Source organism: Pristiophorus japonicus, chromosome 8 (assembly GCF_044704955.1).
Source record: "Pristiophorus japonicus isolate sPriJap1 chromosome 8, sPriJap1.hap1, whole genome shotgun sequence".
In the NCBI taxonomy this organism is placed as follows: Eukaryota; Metazoa; Chordata; class Chondrichthyes; family Pristiophoridae; genus Pristiophorus; species Pristiophorus japonicus.
Genome location: NC_091984.1, coordinates 208,214,148 through 208,229,334, shown reverse-complemented (window position 1 = coordinate 208,229,334; position 15,187 = coordinate 208,214,148). Strand labels below are relative to the sequence as shown.

At 45.3% G+C, this 15,187-nt stretch overlaps 1 protein-coding gene across 1 annotated transcript in view; it reads right to left on the bottom strand.

Moving 5' to 3' along the window:
• The window catches only part of mtfp1 (mitochondrial fission process 1), a 20,992-nt gene extending 6,574 nt beyond the window's left edge, over positions 1 to 14,418 (bottom strand). Inside the window, exons 1-2 of the mRNA XM_070887884.1 lie at positions 13,874 to 14,418; positions 1,634 to 1,761 (exon numbers count right to left, since the gene is read on the bottom strand). Of these exons, the coding sequence (XP_070743985.1) occupies positions 1,634 to 1,761; positions 13,874 to 13,949 (204 nt within the window). The 5' untranslated portion in view covers positions 13,950 to 14,418. The remainder of the gene's footprint in view (positions 1 to 1,633; positions 1,762 to 13,873) is intronic.
• Positions 14,419 to 15,187: the final 769 nt, after the last annotated feature.

Here is a 15,187-nt window from a genome sequence, read left to right as displayed (position 1 = left end):
CTCTCTTCCCCCCCCATCTCTCTCTCTCTCTTCCCCCCCCCCATCTCTCTCTCTCTCTTCCCCCCCCCCATCTCTTCTCTCTTCCCCCTCTCTCTCAGCGGCACGAACGGCTGCAGAATTCTCCCTGGCTGAAGCACTTTCACACAGGTAGGAAGATGGTTTATTTAATCTTTTCTTGGCTTATAAATGTTTATTCAGGTTGGATTTATTTGTATAATATTTGTAGAAGTATAAATAAGGATTTATTGTCGAATTTAATGAGTTCCCTTCTCCCCCCCCACCTCGTTCTGGACGCCTAATTTATAACCTGCGCCTGATTTTTTAATGTGTAGAACAGGTTTTTTCAGTTTTACAAAAATCTTCACTGGCTCCATTCTACTTTAGTTTGGAGTACATTTTCACTGTGGAAACTTTCAAATCAGGCGTCAGTGGCCGGACACGCCCCCTTTTGAAGAAAAAATTCTGTTCTAAACTAGAACTGTTCTACCTGACTAGAACTGCAGAAAAAAAAATGTGGAGAATTGCGATTTCTAAAATAGTCCGTTCTCCACCAGTTGCTCCTAAAAATCAGGCGCGAATCATGTGGAAACTTGGGCCCATATATGCTGACCATTCTTTATTCAAAACTTCATTCTGCCGTTTTAAGTATTTTCCCACATACTATCAAATTCTAAACAGTCTACAGTAGGGAAATATTGTATGGGGGGGATTTTGCTACTTAATGAATGAATAATAACTAGCTATGAAACATAGATCATTTATATTGCTCAGCCCATTACTCCTGGGTTGGAGTTCTGGCTTCTACCATGACCAAGCCCTATTTTCAGTTGGGGAACCTACCCAGGGTATAGTAAATTTTGAACAGCGTTGTCCTGTGCACACAGGAATTACCTACAAACCAGCTACTGGCTGTTGGAAGTCACAACTTTGTTTTTCTGCAACAGAATTATTTAAAACTTGTGGAAAATAGAACTGTCATTTCCACAAACAGAAACCATATCCATCCTTTAACTGTAAACTTTTTGGAAGTAGTAATGAAAAATATATACATTTTAAATAATCTTGTCAAAATCTTTGAGATAGCGCCTCAAATCGTCCTAAAAACAGAAAGCCAAGATAGTCCTGGTCAAATGAAACAGAATGGTTTTCAGTAGAAGTTTTTTGGGGAGAGAGGAATTGGAAGGAGTAGGCCTTGAAGATCTGTCTGTGTTAGTGATCAGCAACCATGGAGACACATGCCCTGGACTGTCCCACCCTCTTAGCCAGAGGAAAGATAAAGCTATTAGAATAAATACCGTCAAGGCAGATCCTCTAACAGATGGGTGCAACATTTTTTTTCAACTCTGCCAATTGTCGAGACTGAAGTGAACTTTGGCAAACTGCATTTAACAAATGGGGTCTCCTGTGATGCAATTCAGGGACAGGTTGCACAGTGCGGAACAGCAGGCACTCACACACACTCTAGCAGCCGGTCACATTGTGCCTCAATCTTAGGTGTCCACGTAATTCTTGAACAGAAAATGCTGAAATGTGCTCATGACCATTCTAATTTACAATGTAACACGGATGTGAGTATTAGTAAGCAAAGCAAGATTGTTCATTGTGTTAAAATTGGCATAAAGCCAGCACTTACAACAGCCGCTTTCTTCCCCTTGTCGACTGCATCAGCTGTCACATATGCCGTTGATATCCCGTAAGTGGCCCAGACCAGGCCCACAGGTACTAGTGCCCGGAATGCTTCGCCAACTTCATTCGCATATCCTTCATTCGCCAAAGAGAAAAAAATGTAAGTTTTTGTTATAATAAAGAACTCAGTCCATTCAAATAAATTCAGTTTGCGCTCACTTTATGTTTAAATGTGTTTAACAGAGCCACCCTCTGTGTAGCTAGCCCTACCAGCCTCCTGGTCGTCCTGGGTCGGGTACTGTAACTAATGTGATAAGTTCACTGTCATGTAGCATATGCCATCATGGAATTGGGGCAGGCTACAACTGCCTTGGCTGACATGATCATCAATGGTGATAGCAGTGGTGCTTCTCAACTGTTTCCTTAAATATAATTTGCACGTTACTGGTAGAATTTTATATTATCTACATTGTATTGAAATAAGCTTTATTTCCTCCTAATGCAAGTGGATGCTATGGGGAAAAGAGAGCAAAGTGACTCAAGCTACTACAGCTTCTTCCTACTGTAGAACTAATTTCTTAAGCAAATCTTGAAAAAGATGCACATTTTGGTTTCAGAGGCTTTAAAAAAATATTTTTGCACGAAATCTGGGGCCTTAATGATACTTATCCAAGATTAGTGCGCAAGCCCTCAGCACCACAGGCACATCCCCACCACATTACTCCGCTGTGTGCTACAGGAGCACAGTAGGCCTCAGGCTTCTCTCTCCCCCTCAGGTAAATTCAACCAGCCAGTACACATTGCACAGCAGTACTACTGGCTCACAGAAGCGCATTATCGGCTCCATAATGCAATTTTTTTGTTGCTTTGTAGGAGAAAGCACACATTTACATAAAGCACACATTATTTTATACTGCTGATTTTAATACTAAACCTGCGCCACAGATTTTGTTCAATTTCTTGCTGTAAGATCTTAAATCAGAAACTAGAATTTTTTCCAATATAAATAAAAAGCAAAAAACTACAGATGCTGGAAATCTGAAATAAAAACAGAAAATGCTGGAAACATGCAGCACCTGTAGAGAGAGAACTGACAAATTAATGTCTCGGGTGTATAACACTTCATTCGAGTTAACTTATCTGCTGTTTTTTGCCAATATTTGCTTTAAAAATGTGTTCTACAATATGAAAGGAGTTAAGCCCAAAACAGCTCGAGACACTTCTCTTCTGCAATATAAATTGCTAAACAAATGAAAGACAACTACTCCATTGCATGCACTTGCCTACCAGCACTTGAAGCTATGGGCCTACCTGTCTAGGAGTGGTATTTATTACATACTTTGAGTTTTGAGCACAACGGATAGGAGGAAGAGAGTAGTGGTGAATGGATGTTTTTCTGACTGGAGAGAAGTATGCAGTGGGGTTTCCCGTGGGGTCGGGATTACGACTATTGCCTTTCTCGTTACATATAAATGAATTGGACTTGGGTATAGGAGTACAATTTTGAAGTTTTTGGATGATACAAAACTTGGCAACATTGTAGCAGACTTCAGGAGGACGTAGAACTTTGGGAGGGGCAGTACAATCTAAATGGTGCTATTTTGAGGGTGATGCTTGATCAGCTGCGCTGGGCAGGCCACATAGTTTGCATGCCAGACATGAGACTCCCAAAGCAAGCGCTCTACTCAGAACTCCTTCACGGCAAACGAGCCAAAGGTGGGCAGCGGAAACGTTACAAGGACACCCTCAAAGCCTCCCTGACACCTGGGAATCCCTGGCCAAAGACCGTCCTAAATGGAGGAAGTGCATCTGGGAGAGCGCTGAGCTCCTCGAGTCTCGTCGCCGAGAGCATGCAGAAATCAAGCGCAGGCTGCGGAAAGAGCGTGCGGGAAATCAGTCCCACCCACCCTTTCCCTCAACGACTATCTGTCCCACCTGTGACAGAGACTACAGCCACCTAAGAACTCATGTTAAGAGTGGAAGCAAGTCTTCCTCGATTCTGAGGGACTGCCTATGATGATGATGATGGTGCAAGAGCAGAGGGGCCTGGGTATGCATATTCACAAAGCTTTGAAGGTGGCAGTGCAAGTTGATAAGGCAGTTAAGAAAGCTTGTGTGAATACAAAAACAAGGAAGTCATGCTAAACCTTTACAAATCTCTGGTTAGGCTTCAGCTTAAGTATTGTGTACTGTTCTGGGCACCACACTTTAGGAAGGATGTCAAGGCCTTGGAGAGGGCACAAAGGAGGTTTACTAGGATGATACTAGGGATGAGGGAACTTCAGTTATGTGGAGAGATTAGAGAAGCTGGGATTGTTCTCCTTAAACCATAAGGGGTTTTGTAAAGCAAGTAGGGAGAAACCCTTTCCTGTGGCAAGTGGGTCGATAACCAGACGTCATGGATTTAAAATAATTGGCAAAAGAACTAGAGGGGAAATAAAAAGAAATGTCTTCACAGAGAGAGTTGTTAAGATCTGGAATGGACTACCTAAAAGGGTGGTGTAATCAGATTCCATAGAAACTTTCAAACGGCAATTGGATATGTACTTGAGGACTAATTTTCAGGGTTATGGGGAAAAGCTGGGGTGCGAGACTAAATTGGGCAACTCTTTCAAAGAGCCGGCACAGGAATGTCATGCCAAATGGTCTCCTTCTGTGCTGCAAGAGTCTGATTCTAACTTACTGACTAACCAACAGTGGATCTTCTACACATAATCATACCGGAGCCTTTTAGCCATTGAAATCACCCAAATATAACCTTAATGTCTGGGTACTTTTGCATTTAGTTTATTACATTTTTGACATGCACTCACACAAGATAATTATGGTGAGGTAGGCAATTCAGACCATCTTAATTCACCCATCCAGAAATACCCTAAAGATCCTCCATGACAGCAACCAATTGTTTCTTTAATGATTCCAGGGTTTTCACCTCCTATCTGAAAGTCCATTCCATCTGTTAATCACTCTCCTTGTGAAAAACCTCCTGGTATCAATACTAAATTTGCCTTTCACTAGTATGAACCCTTGTACTATTCATGCCAAGTTACTTTAAAGTGATTTTCCAGCTTACTTTTTCCATTCTATTCTATACTATATATACTTATAGAAGATTGTCTCTTATACTTCTCTTCTCAAGCTGAAGAGTCCAAATTTCTTCACTCTTTCCTTACTCCTCAGACCTCTGATGTTAGGAATTATGCTCATGACTTTTCCCTGCACTGCATCCAGCACCTGGATGTCTCCCTTGTATCTCAGTGACAACAACTGGATACAGTGTTCAGGATGTGATCTGACCAGAGCATTATACAGTTTGATCATGACTTCTTCTGGAAAATCCATTGTTCTGGCTGTACAGTTCAGCATTCTAGTGACTTTGTTGATTGATGCTCTCCATTGGTTAGATAGTTGAACATGAGTCTAAGATTCCTAGGTCTCTTTCAACTCATCCGTATCTATTTCAATGTCATTCGCTGAGTATGCGCCACTTATTTTTCCTTTCTATCTGCAGTACCTTACATTAGAAACATAGAAAATAGGTGCAGGAGCAGGCCATTCGGCCCTTCGAGCCTGCACCGCCATTCAATGAGTTCATGGCTGAACATGGAACTTCAGTACCCCATTCCAGCTTTCTCGCCATACCCCTTGATCCCCCTAGTAGTAAGGACTACATCTAACTCCTTCTTTGAATATATTTAGTGAATTGGCCTCAACAACTTTCTGTGGTAGAGAATTCCACAGGTTCACCACTCTCTGGGTGAAGAAGTTTCTCCTCATCTCGGTCCTAAATGGCTTACCCCTTATCCTTAGACTGTGACCCCTGGTTCTGGACTTCCCCAACATTAATAAGAACATAAGAATTAGGAACAGGAGTAGGCCATCTAGCCCCTCGAGCCTGCTCCGCCACCCAACAAGATCACGGCTGATCTGGCCATGGACTCAGCTCCACTTACCCGTCCGCTCCCCATAACCCTTAATTCCCTTATTGGTTAAAAATCTATCTATCTGTGATTTGAATATATTCAATGAGCTAGCCTCAACTGCTTCCTTGGGCAGAGAATTCCACAGATTCACAACCCTCTGGGAGAAGAAATTCCTTCTCAACTCGGTTTTAAATTGACTCCCCCGTATTTTGAGGCTGTGCCCCCTAGTTCTAGTCTCCCCGACCAGTGGAAACAACCTCTCTGCCTCCATCCTGTCTATCCCCTTCATTATTGTGAATGTTTCTATAAGATCACCCCTCATCCTTCTGAACTCCAACGAGTAAAGACCCAGTCTACTCAATCTATCATCATAAGGTAACCCCCTCATCTCCGGAATCAACCGAGTGAATCTTCTCTGTACCCCTTCCAAAGCTAGTATATCCTTCCTTAAGTAAGATGACCAAAACTGCACGCAGTACTCCAGGTGCGGCCTCACCAATATCCTGTACAGTTGCAGCAGGACCTCCCTGCTTTTGTACTCCATCCCTCTCGCGATGAAGGCCAACATTCCATTCGCCTTCCTGATTACCTGCTGCACCTGCAAACTAACTTTTTGGGATTCATGCACACCCGGCAACCAAATTTTAATTTGATTTTACGTTTTAAAGTTAATTTGTTTTAATTGCCGGTGCTTTTAGTGTCCCCTTCCCTTTTATAGGGGGCACTGGGGAAAAATTGTGATTTTAGTGCCCAAAAAAAAAAAGAAAAACACAAAAAAAAAAGGGGGGGGAAAAAAAGGGCCTTGTAAATGTCTGGAGTGTCACCCAGGTCGGGTGGCACCGTTTAATGTTTTATGTTTTGCAGGTGAACTCCAAAAAGAGTTTCATGCACACCCGGCAACCAAATTTTAATTTGATTTTACGTTTTAAAGTTTAATTTGTTTTAATTGCCGGTGTTTTTAGTGTCCCCTTCCCTTTTATAGGGGGCACTGTGGAAAAATTGTGATTTTAGTGCCCAAAAAAAAGAAAAACAAAAAAAACCCAAAAAAAACCAAAAAAAGGAAAAAAAGGGCCTTGTAAATGTCTGGTGTGTCACCCAGGTCGGGTGGCACGGTTTAATGTTTTATGTTTTGCAGATAAACTCCAAAAAGAGTTTCATGCACAAGGACTCCCAGGTCCCTCTGCACCACAGCATGTTGTAATTTCTCCACATTCAAATAATATTCCCTTTTACTGTTTTTTTTCCCCCAAGGTGGATGACCTCACATTTTCCGACATTGTATTTCATCTGCCAAACCTTAGCCCATTCGCTTAACCTATCTAAATCTCTTTGCAGCCTCTCTGTGTCCTCTACACAACCCGCTTTCCCACTAATCTTTGTGTCATCTGCAAATTTTGTTACACTACACTCTGTCCCCTCTTCCAGGTCATCTATGTATATTGTAAACAGTTGTAGTCCCAGCACCGATCCCTGTGGCACACCACTAACCACCGATTTCCAACCTGAAAGGACCCATTTATCCCGACTCTCTGCTTTCTGTTAGCCAGCCAATTCTCGATCCATGCTAATACATTTCCTCTGACTCCGTGTACCTTTATCTTCTGCAGTAACCTTTTGTGTGGCACCTTATCGAATGCCTTTTGGAAATCTAAATACACCACATCTATCGGGACACCTCTATCCACCATGCTCATTATATCCTCAAAGAATTCCAGTAAATTAGTTACACATGATTTCCCCTTCATGAATCCATGTTGCGTCTGCTTGATTGCACTATTCCTATCTAGATGTCCCGCTATTTCTTCCTTAATGATAGCTTCAAGCATTTTCCCCACTACAGATGTTAAACTAACTGGCCTATAGTTACCTGCCTTTTGTCTGCCCCCTTTTTTTTAAAAACAGAAGCGTTACATTAGCTGCTTTCCAATCCGATGGCACCTCCCCAGAGTCCAGAGAATTTTGGTAGATTATAACGAATGCATCTGCTATAACTTCCGGCATCTCTTTTAATACCCTGGGATGCATTTCATCAGGACCAGGGGACTTGTCTACCTTGAGTCCCATTAGCCTGTCCAGCACTACCCCGCTAGTGATAGTGATTGTCTTAAGGTCCTCCCTTCCCACATTCCCGTGACCAGCAATTTTTGTCATGGTTTTTGTGTCTTCCACTGTGAAGACCGAAGCAAAATAATTGTTTAAGGTCTCAGCCATTTCCACATTTCCCATTATTAAATCTCCTTTCTCATCTATAAGGGACCAACATTTACTTTAGTCACTCTTTTCCGTTTTATATAATCGGTAAAAGCTTTTACTATCTGTTTTTATGTTTTGCGCAAGTTTACCTTCGTAATCTATCTTCCCCTTCTTTATTACTTTCTTCGTCATTCTTTGCTGTCGTTTAAAATTTTCCCAATCTTCTAGTTTCCCACTAACCTTGGCCACCTTAGACGCATTGGTTTTTAATTTGATACTCTCCTTTATTTCCTTGGTTATCCACGGTTGGTTATCCCTTCTCTTACCGCCCTTCTTTTTCACTGGAATATATTTTTGTTGAGCACTATGAAAGAGCTCCTTAAAAGTCCTCCACTGTTCCTCAATTATGCCACTGTTTAGTCTGTGTTCCCAGTCTACTTTAGCCAACTCTGCCCTCATCCCACTGTAGTCCCCTTTGTTTAAGTATAGCACGTTCGTTTGAGACACTACTTCCTCACCCTCAATCTGTATTACAAATTCAACCATACTGTGATCACTCATTCCGAGAGGATCTTTTACCAGGAGATCGCTTATTATTCCTGTCTCATTACACAGGACCAGATCTAAGATAGCTTGGTTTGGATTAAATTTTATCTGCCATTTTTCTGTCCACTTACATATTTTGTCCAAATCCTTTAATTTTTGTGTGCGTCCTCATTCGATTTCACTGCCCCTTAGTTTATCATTTACAAATTTAACCAGTTTGCATTGATTAGTGGCCCCAACAATGATCCCTTGGGCACCCCATTTGGTACCTCCCCAACCCAAACATAATTCTTCTAACAAGTACACATGACCAATTTATAATTCAGCTCCAAGATTTTACCTGCAACCCCACAGCTTTGAGCTTGACTAATAGCCTTGCTAACATAACTTAATTAGGATTCCCTTTCACAAGTGAATTAAAACTAGCCAAAGCATTATCCTAGATCTTTCGTTTGTATGATTTGTGTTTTGCTGCTACTATGCTTCTGTAGATTGGCTCTACAAATACATTGAAATAAGTCTGGACATACAGCAGAGCAATTTTAAAGTTTTATCTAAAGCTTGGTACAATACAACTGTAGTGTTGGTGTAAAGCTTTGCACCAATGCTGCAGTAATAGTGTAAACATAGCTTGAATCCAGAGTCAGGGGTGAACATACACCAGGATAAAATGGAGTAAAATACCCTGGAATAGGCATTCTCACTTTGTTTTACTTCAGACCTTCACACCTAATTTAGTAGCAGTGTAGAATTTACCAATATTTCGCAAAGATTCCTCGTACCTTTCCCCTGCAGAGGAGAAGAATCCCTTTCTGGATTTTTTAAAATGGAAGAAAAAACTTCGGGACACAAATGAGTTTAAAGGGGGAGACGAAGCCTGCAGGGGATAAAAGGGGATGCATTCATTGAGACCCACTCCCCCCAGTGTTTGGACCCATAGGAAAGGGAATTCAAAATGAACCTAAATTACAGAAGCCTGAGATCCCCTAAACATCTATGGGAAGGAGCATATCAATTTTAAGATTCTACAACATTTTGGCTGCGAAAAAGAGTTACCGAATACAGGAGGTGGGGCTAACCTCTGTGAAGCAAATTCGTGTATTAAGGATCCCAGACTGTCTGGGGGGAACTATGCAACACCAATTCACCCCCTAAGACATAATCAAATCACCTAATCAAGCACAATGGAAATCATGGGCCCAACTAGATGGCCAGGAAACTGGATAGTCCAAAAACAATGCAAAACCAGTGATAGCACATTATCACACCCCAATCGAGTTACTGCTGACGAGCCCACCAAAAACACTGACAAAGGAGACATTTGAAAATCAATGGACAGAACAGTTTAAACAAAGCCCAAGAACTGATTTGGCACAAAGATAAGGAAGCCTGTTTTAGTATAAGTGAAGGCCTGTTCTGGCAGTTAGGTGTGCTTCTAGAGTCACTATTAAGTTAGCAGTCTCGTTGCATAAGTTCTACACCAGCCTCGAAACGTGGGACCCCGAAACATCAGCGAAAGGAATCTCTAAAACCCAGAAGGACAGCACCACGACAGCAAACAGGCTTTCAAAACGACTATCGGAAAGTTTCGGACCATCGCGACCAAACAGTCAACCGGAACCAACCCGACAAAACCAATGAAAAACCAAAGATTATTCCACTCTACAAACTAGACCTACGCTACTGAGGGGTACGGACTACAGAACGTGGACAACTAAGGCGAACCCCGGAGTTGGAACTGTCAAAACGAGATTGGTGAGCATAGCCCCTGAACCCCCCAGAGCTATAACTTAGTTAGTTAGGGGAATTGGGAGGGGGGAGGCTGGGATACCTTGTGTAAATGTATCTGCATTCTCCTCTTTACCCCATTTAGAGTTTAAGCTGTATTCTTTTCCCCACAGGCTGTAATTTGACATTTTATTCAATGTGTTGTACCCCTCAGTGTGTATTGGTATTCCTATTCTGTGTGTTTTATTAAAGGTGTGCCTTTTTACTTCTTTTTTTTTTAAACACAATAAAGCCATACCTGCTTCCTACCTTGAAACCGATTGTCTGTCCAAGTCTGTCACAGTCCCTTCATAATTCCAGTGTCTAGAACGAAGAGTGTGGGAGTGATTCGGAACCGCTCATACAAGGTCAGAAGGGAAAGCTGACCCCCTGCAAACCACCCCTTACATAATAGCGACCCAGATGGGACATTGGTACAAGGGACGTGATAAGAGAGAGACTGGTTTCAGAAAAAGAAACAAAATAGAAGAGGGGATTTCCTCATATGTGTTTAAGAGGGTAAATGTGGCTAAGGAGTGGGTACTCGATCTATTGTATGCTGAGCGTCCAGAAGATGCTGCAGCTCAATGGACCGAGAGCAACGACCATAAAAGGTCGATAGAGAAGGCCATTTGGCTAATTTGCCTTCAGCGACAGATTCGGCTTCTAGATGAGGAGAATGAGAAATTAAAGGAAGTATTGAGGCAGACAGAAGAGAGTTCCAGCGCAAGGGCCACAGTAGGGGAAAGGCTGTGGACAGAGGTGGGGCAATTAAAGGAAAGTACAGAGCTCACTAAAGAAAGGCACAAAATCCAACTGGACCTTTTACAGTGTCAGATTATTGAAGCCAAGAATAGCGAATGGGCGTTGCGGGAAGAGAATTCCTGCATTGCCAAGCAAGTTAAAGAGTACGGGGAGAGGGTGAGAGACATTCAGGTAGCCTATAAGGTAGCCAGTACCAGGAAATGAGAGACAGGAGACCACATCCCCTGCCAGCAGCAGATCCAAAGCTTGAACCTTGCTCTATCCCGGGCTAAAAGCATGGTGTGCCTGATAAAACCGGGTTTAGCCCAGGAACACCTGGTAGAGCAAGGAGAAACCCCATAGTCACCGCCTGCAGCTTCCGGAAACGGCCCGGAGCAGCAGGGGTGTCAGCCAGCGTGCGGGGCAGGCAAGGATTGCGAACTACCAACACCGGCAGCCCCGAGATTTAACTCAGCTTGGCAGCAGGGGGAAGCAGGCGAGCCAATACAAGAAGGGCCGGAACCAGGGCCAATGCACCCGGTCCGGCAGCAGAAGTTTGGCCCACCTGACGCCAATGGGGCAGCAGGACCCCTAGAAAGCAACTTCGTAGTCCCCCACAACACCCAAAAACTGAGGGCTATGATAGGCCACCTAAGTAAGCTCACTCAACAGGGGGATCCCTCGGTACACTTCCTGGAAGTGGAACACACAGGGGATATTAACGGGTGTGATGATTCGGAGCAGGCTAAGCTGTTGCTCTTCTCGCTAGACACCAAGCTGTGCCAGTCCCTCTCTGCAGACAGCAGAAAGGGGCGAAACACATACGCTACGGTTAAGGAGGAGGTTCTAGACGCCATGGGTATGAACGATGGGAGTCCTTTCTCCCGAGTGGAGAAAACAGTGCAGCTCTATGGGGAGACTCCGCAGGCTTTCGCCGACAGGTTGTGGCCGGTCTACAAAAGGGCCTGTAGTGGGGTTCTTGACCGGGCCCACCTAACCCCTAACGAGCTGGCTCACTGGCTCCGCAGCCTAGTGGCAAACAACTTACCTGGAGTAAAGGCAAAAGCCGAGGTCTGGTTCGATCCAAGAGATCCCAGAACCACGGAGGAGACAGTGGTCAGACAGTTGACCCTGGCTTACTGGAACGGTAGAGGGGCAGAGGAGCCCTCCTCTAAAGGGAGGGTCCATGAGATTAAACCCAGCCAAGGCAAGAGAGAGTGGCATCAGGAAGGTGGGAACCCTCCACACAAAGGGGGCGAGTGTTTTCGGTGTGGGAAAAGTGGGCACTGGAGGAAGGACAGTAGGAACCCCTGGAAAGAGACTAAGGGAAAGGCCACTCCAGCCCCAGCCCCCAAGGTCGGGGCAGGAACACCCGACTCATATGAGACACTTGTCGCCGCCCTACAGACACTCAAACGGACAGGGAGCAGTAGCTATCGCAACCGGTGCAGTAGCCGGTACGATAAAACCCTCTGCTCCAACCCACCCAGGTGCATGACTAGAGCCAGCGCAGCCTGTGTACCTGTGTTCCCTAGAGTACAATGCCTGGAAGAGACCGTGCGTTACGATGGAGGTGGAGAAAGTGAAAGGGACCTACCTGCTAGATACTGGTGCTTCCAGCACCCTTGTTATATGCAGATAACCCAGCTACCTCACCTCTATCGAACGGAGTCCCATACAGTCTCATGGGGTTCACAGGCAATGAGCAAACTGGTTTGTTTTCCATCCCGCTCACCATTCAGTTAGGGACACTCAAAACCAAATGGAAGTGTGTCCTGATGAAATGGGAGCAGAAGGGAAAAGGGATCCTGGGGGCTGATTTTATCATTAGCCACCAGATCCTAGTGGATCTCAGGAACCACTGTCTATGGGGAGCCATGGGGACAGACAGGGAAGGTGAGGTGGCGGTGATCCCAGAAAAAGGGGCCAAGGGAACGTTGTGTACCGTGAAGCCAAAGGAGGGTTATGACTTGGAATTACTGGTAACACCCCAGTGGAGTACCAGGCATATGTACAGGCACACCTTGCAGCATTCACCACCCACAAACATGACTGTGGCAGGGTAACAGGGGTGGAAGTTAGTATAGAAGGGGACCCCATGACCCGACCACAAAAGCAATACAACTTCCCCAGGGAGGCAGAGGCAGACCTGACAACGGCGCTGGGATCACTGGTAGAGCAAGGGGTGTTAAGACCGATAGCTACCCATGTGAACTCTCCACTGTGGCCGGTTAAGAAACCGGACAACTCATGGAGGGCCACCGTGGACTATCGAGTACTAAATAAGAATATCCCTGCCTGTGCACCCACGGTAGCAGCAATAGCGGACCTCAGGGAGTATTCCAGCATCCGCGACCACTTTCATGGTGCTGGAAATTTCAAATGGGTTCTGGTCCATTCCTTTAAAACGGGAGGACCAATACAAGTTCGCCTTTACCTTCAAGGGCCAACAATATATGTGGAACTGTCTTCCCCAGGGCTTCCACAACAGCCCCAGCATTTTTCACCAATGGATGGCGAACTGTTTAAAAGGGCTTTAGCAGACCCCAGCAGTTGGTGCAGTATGTGGACGACCTGCTCCTGTTCACCAATCAGGGGGAGGAACATGGCCCACTGCTGGCCGAGCTGCTAAAACAAGAGGGGTGTAAAGTAAACCCCAAGGCGGCACAGATCGCCCAGAAGGAAGTCAAATTCCTGGGGCTGAGACTTGGGACAATGTGGAGCCCAGGTCTGGGTTAGGGGCACACGGGTGGCTATCCTAACACTTTTAATAGTTTCACTAAACTCCAAGTGTGAGATTTAGGAAGAAGCAGTGATTACGATGAGCGCCATCGCTGAGTCATCAAGCATGCGAGTGTGAAATATGAGTAGCAGCCGCCCTGACTTGTGTGGAGTTGCACTAACATTATTCAAGGTTATTTATTGTACTGAGAATGTAAACGCTTGGAGCGTGGATAATATATATATATATTTTTTTAAACTGTGATTTGACGCTTTTGGTATCGGGGGAATCGAGGCAAGGTCCAGGCTCGCAGTGAGCCGGACGAACCGAGCCCCGACCTTTGCTATCTTACCCAGAAAGCGGACCCAGGTGTCCCGGTAGATGTCGACCTTCTCCCGCTCGGCTCCCGGAGGTCCCAGGTCGCCCATCCCGCTCTCCTCCGGCAACTGCTCCACCAAAACCAACCGCGGCAGCGGAGCTCTTCACCAAAAATAAAATCTAAATCTTAGTTTCGGCCTTCAGAAGCAGGCAGTGCCGCCGGGGAGCAGTTAAAGCAGAGCTGGGGCACTGCAGAGAGATGCGAAAATCCGCCCCGGAGAGGATGGGTTTCCAAAAAAGAAAGGTAATTTTATATCGATCTTTTTGTGTGTGTTCACGGCACTCCCTTCCCTTGCGGCGGCGGCGACGTCTCCAGATCCGGCTTTGCTTGTGGTGAAGACTCAGTGAGTCGATGCTGGGCTGGGGCTTCAGGAGCTACTTTAGGCCCCCCCCCCCATCAGCTTTGGGCTGCCTGTCACAGACCCTCCCATTTATCCTGCAACAGGAAAGTGTGTATGTGTCCGCCATGCCCAAAACTGGAATAGTTGTAAGATGACTGCACTCATTTTAATCCGTATGGCACACCTGACCTTGAAAAGCAGTCACGTTTACCAGGCTGTTGCCCATAGCAACTGCAAAATGGCGACTGAGGAAAAATATCCCACTCAGCATGCTGCTGCTGCTGCACCTGGGAATCCCTGGCCCACCACCGGCCAAAGTGGAGTAAGAGCATCCAGGAGGGCACTGAGCAACTCGAGTCTCATCGCCAAGAACATGCCTAAACCAAGCGGAAGGAGCGTGTGGCAAACCAGGCTCCCCACCCGCCTTTCCGTCAAGGACGCGTTTATTTGTACTGTCAAAATGGCCACCATGCACCACCCTTTGGTCCCCTTGGAGGATAAGTCTTACCCTGAAGTTTCACAGGCATGTGTAACTGGAACCACCTATCCCAAGGTCTCATTGACTTTGCAAATTGTAACTCGATCCACTTTGACCTCCTGAAGCGACAGGACAGAGCTCCCCAGAAGACAGCAAGGGCCAGCCAAAGTGCCTTACTCCAGTCAAGTACATACCTCCTCCAGTCCAAGTGCATCTCTCCCCCAGCCGAAGTGACTTACCCCAGCACAAGTTCATCCTTCCCCGTCCCCTCCACCATAGATAGGACATTGCGTACTGATTAACAGGTTTATTGGGTATGAAGTGAATAGCGACAGTATCGTGACTTCTATATATCATCCATTCCAACGATGTCCCTTGTAGGGTATTAGAAGATCGTGATCCGTCTTCTCCGAGTTCCCTCTCTCCCCTCCGACCCACCCGCAACCAGTGTGTCTCTTCCCCCCCACCC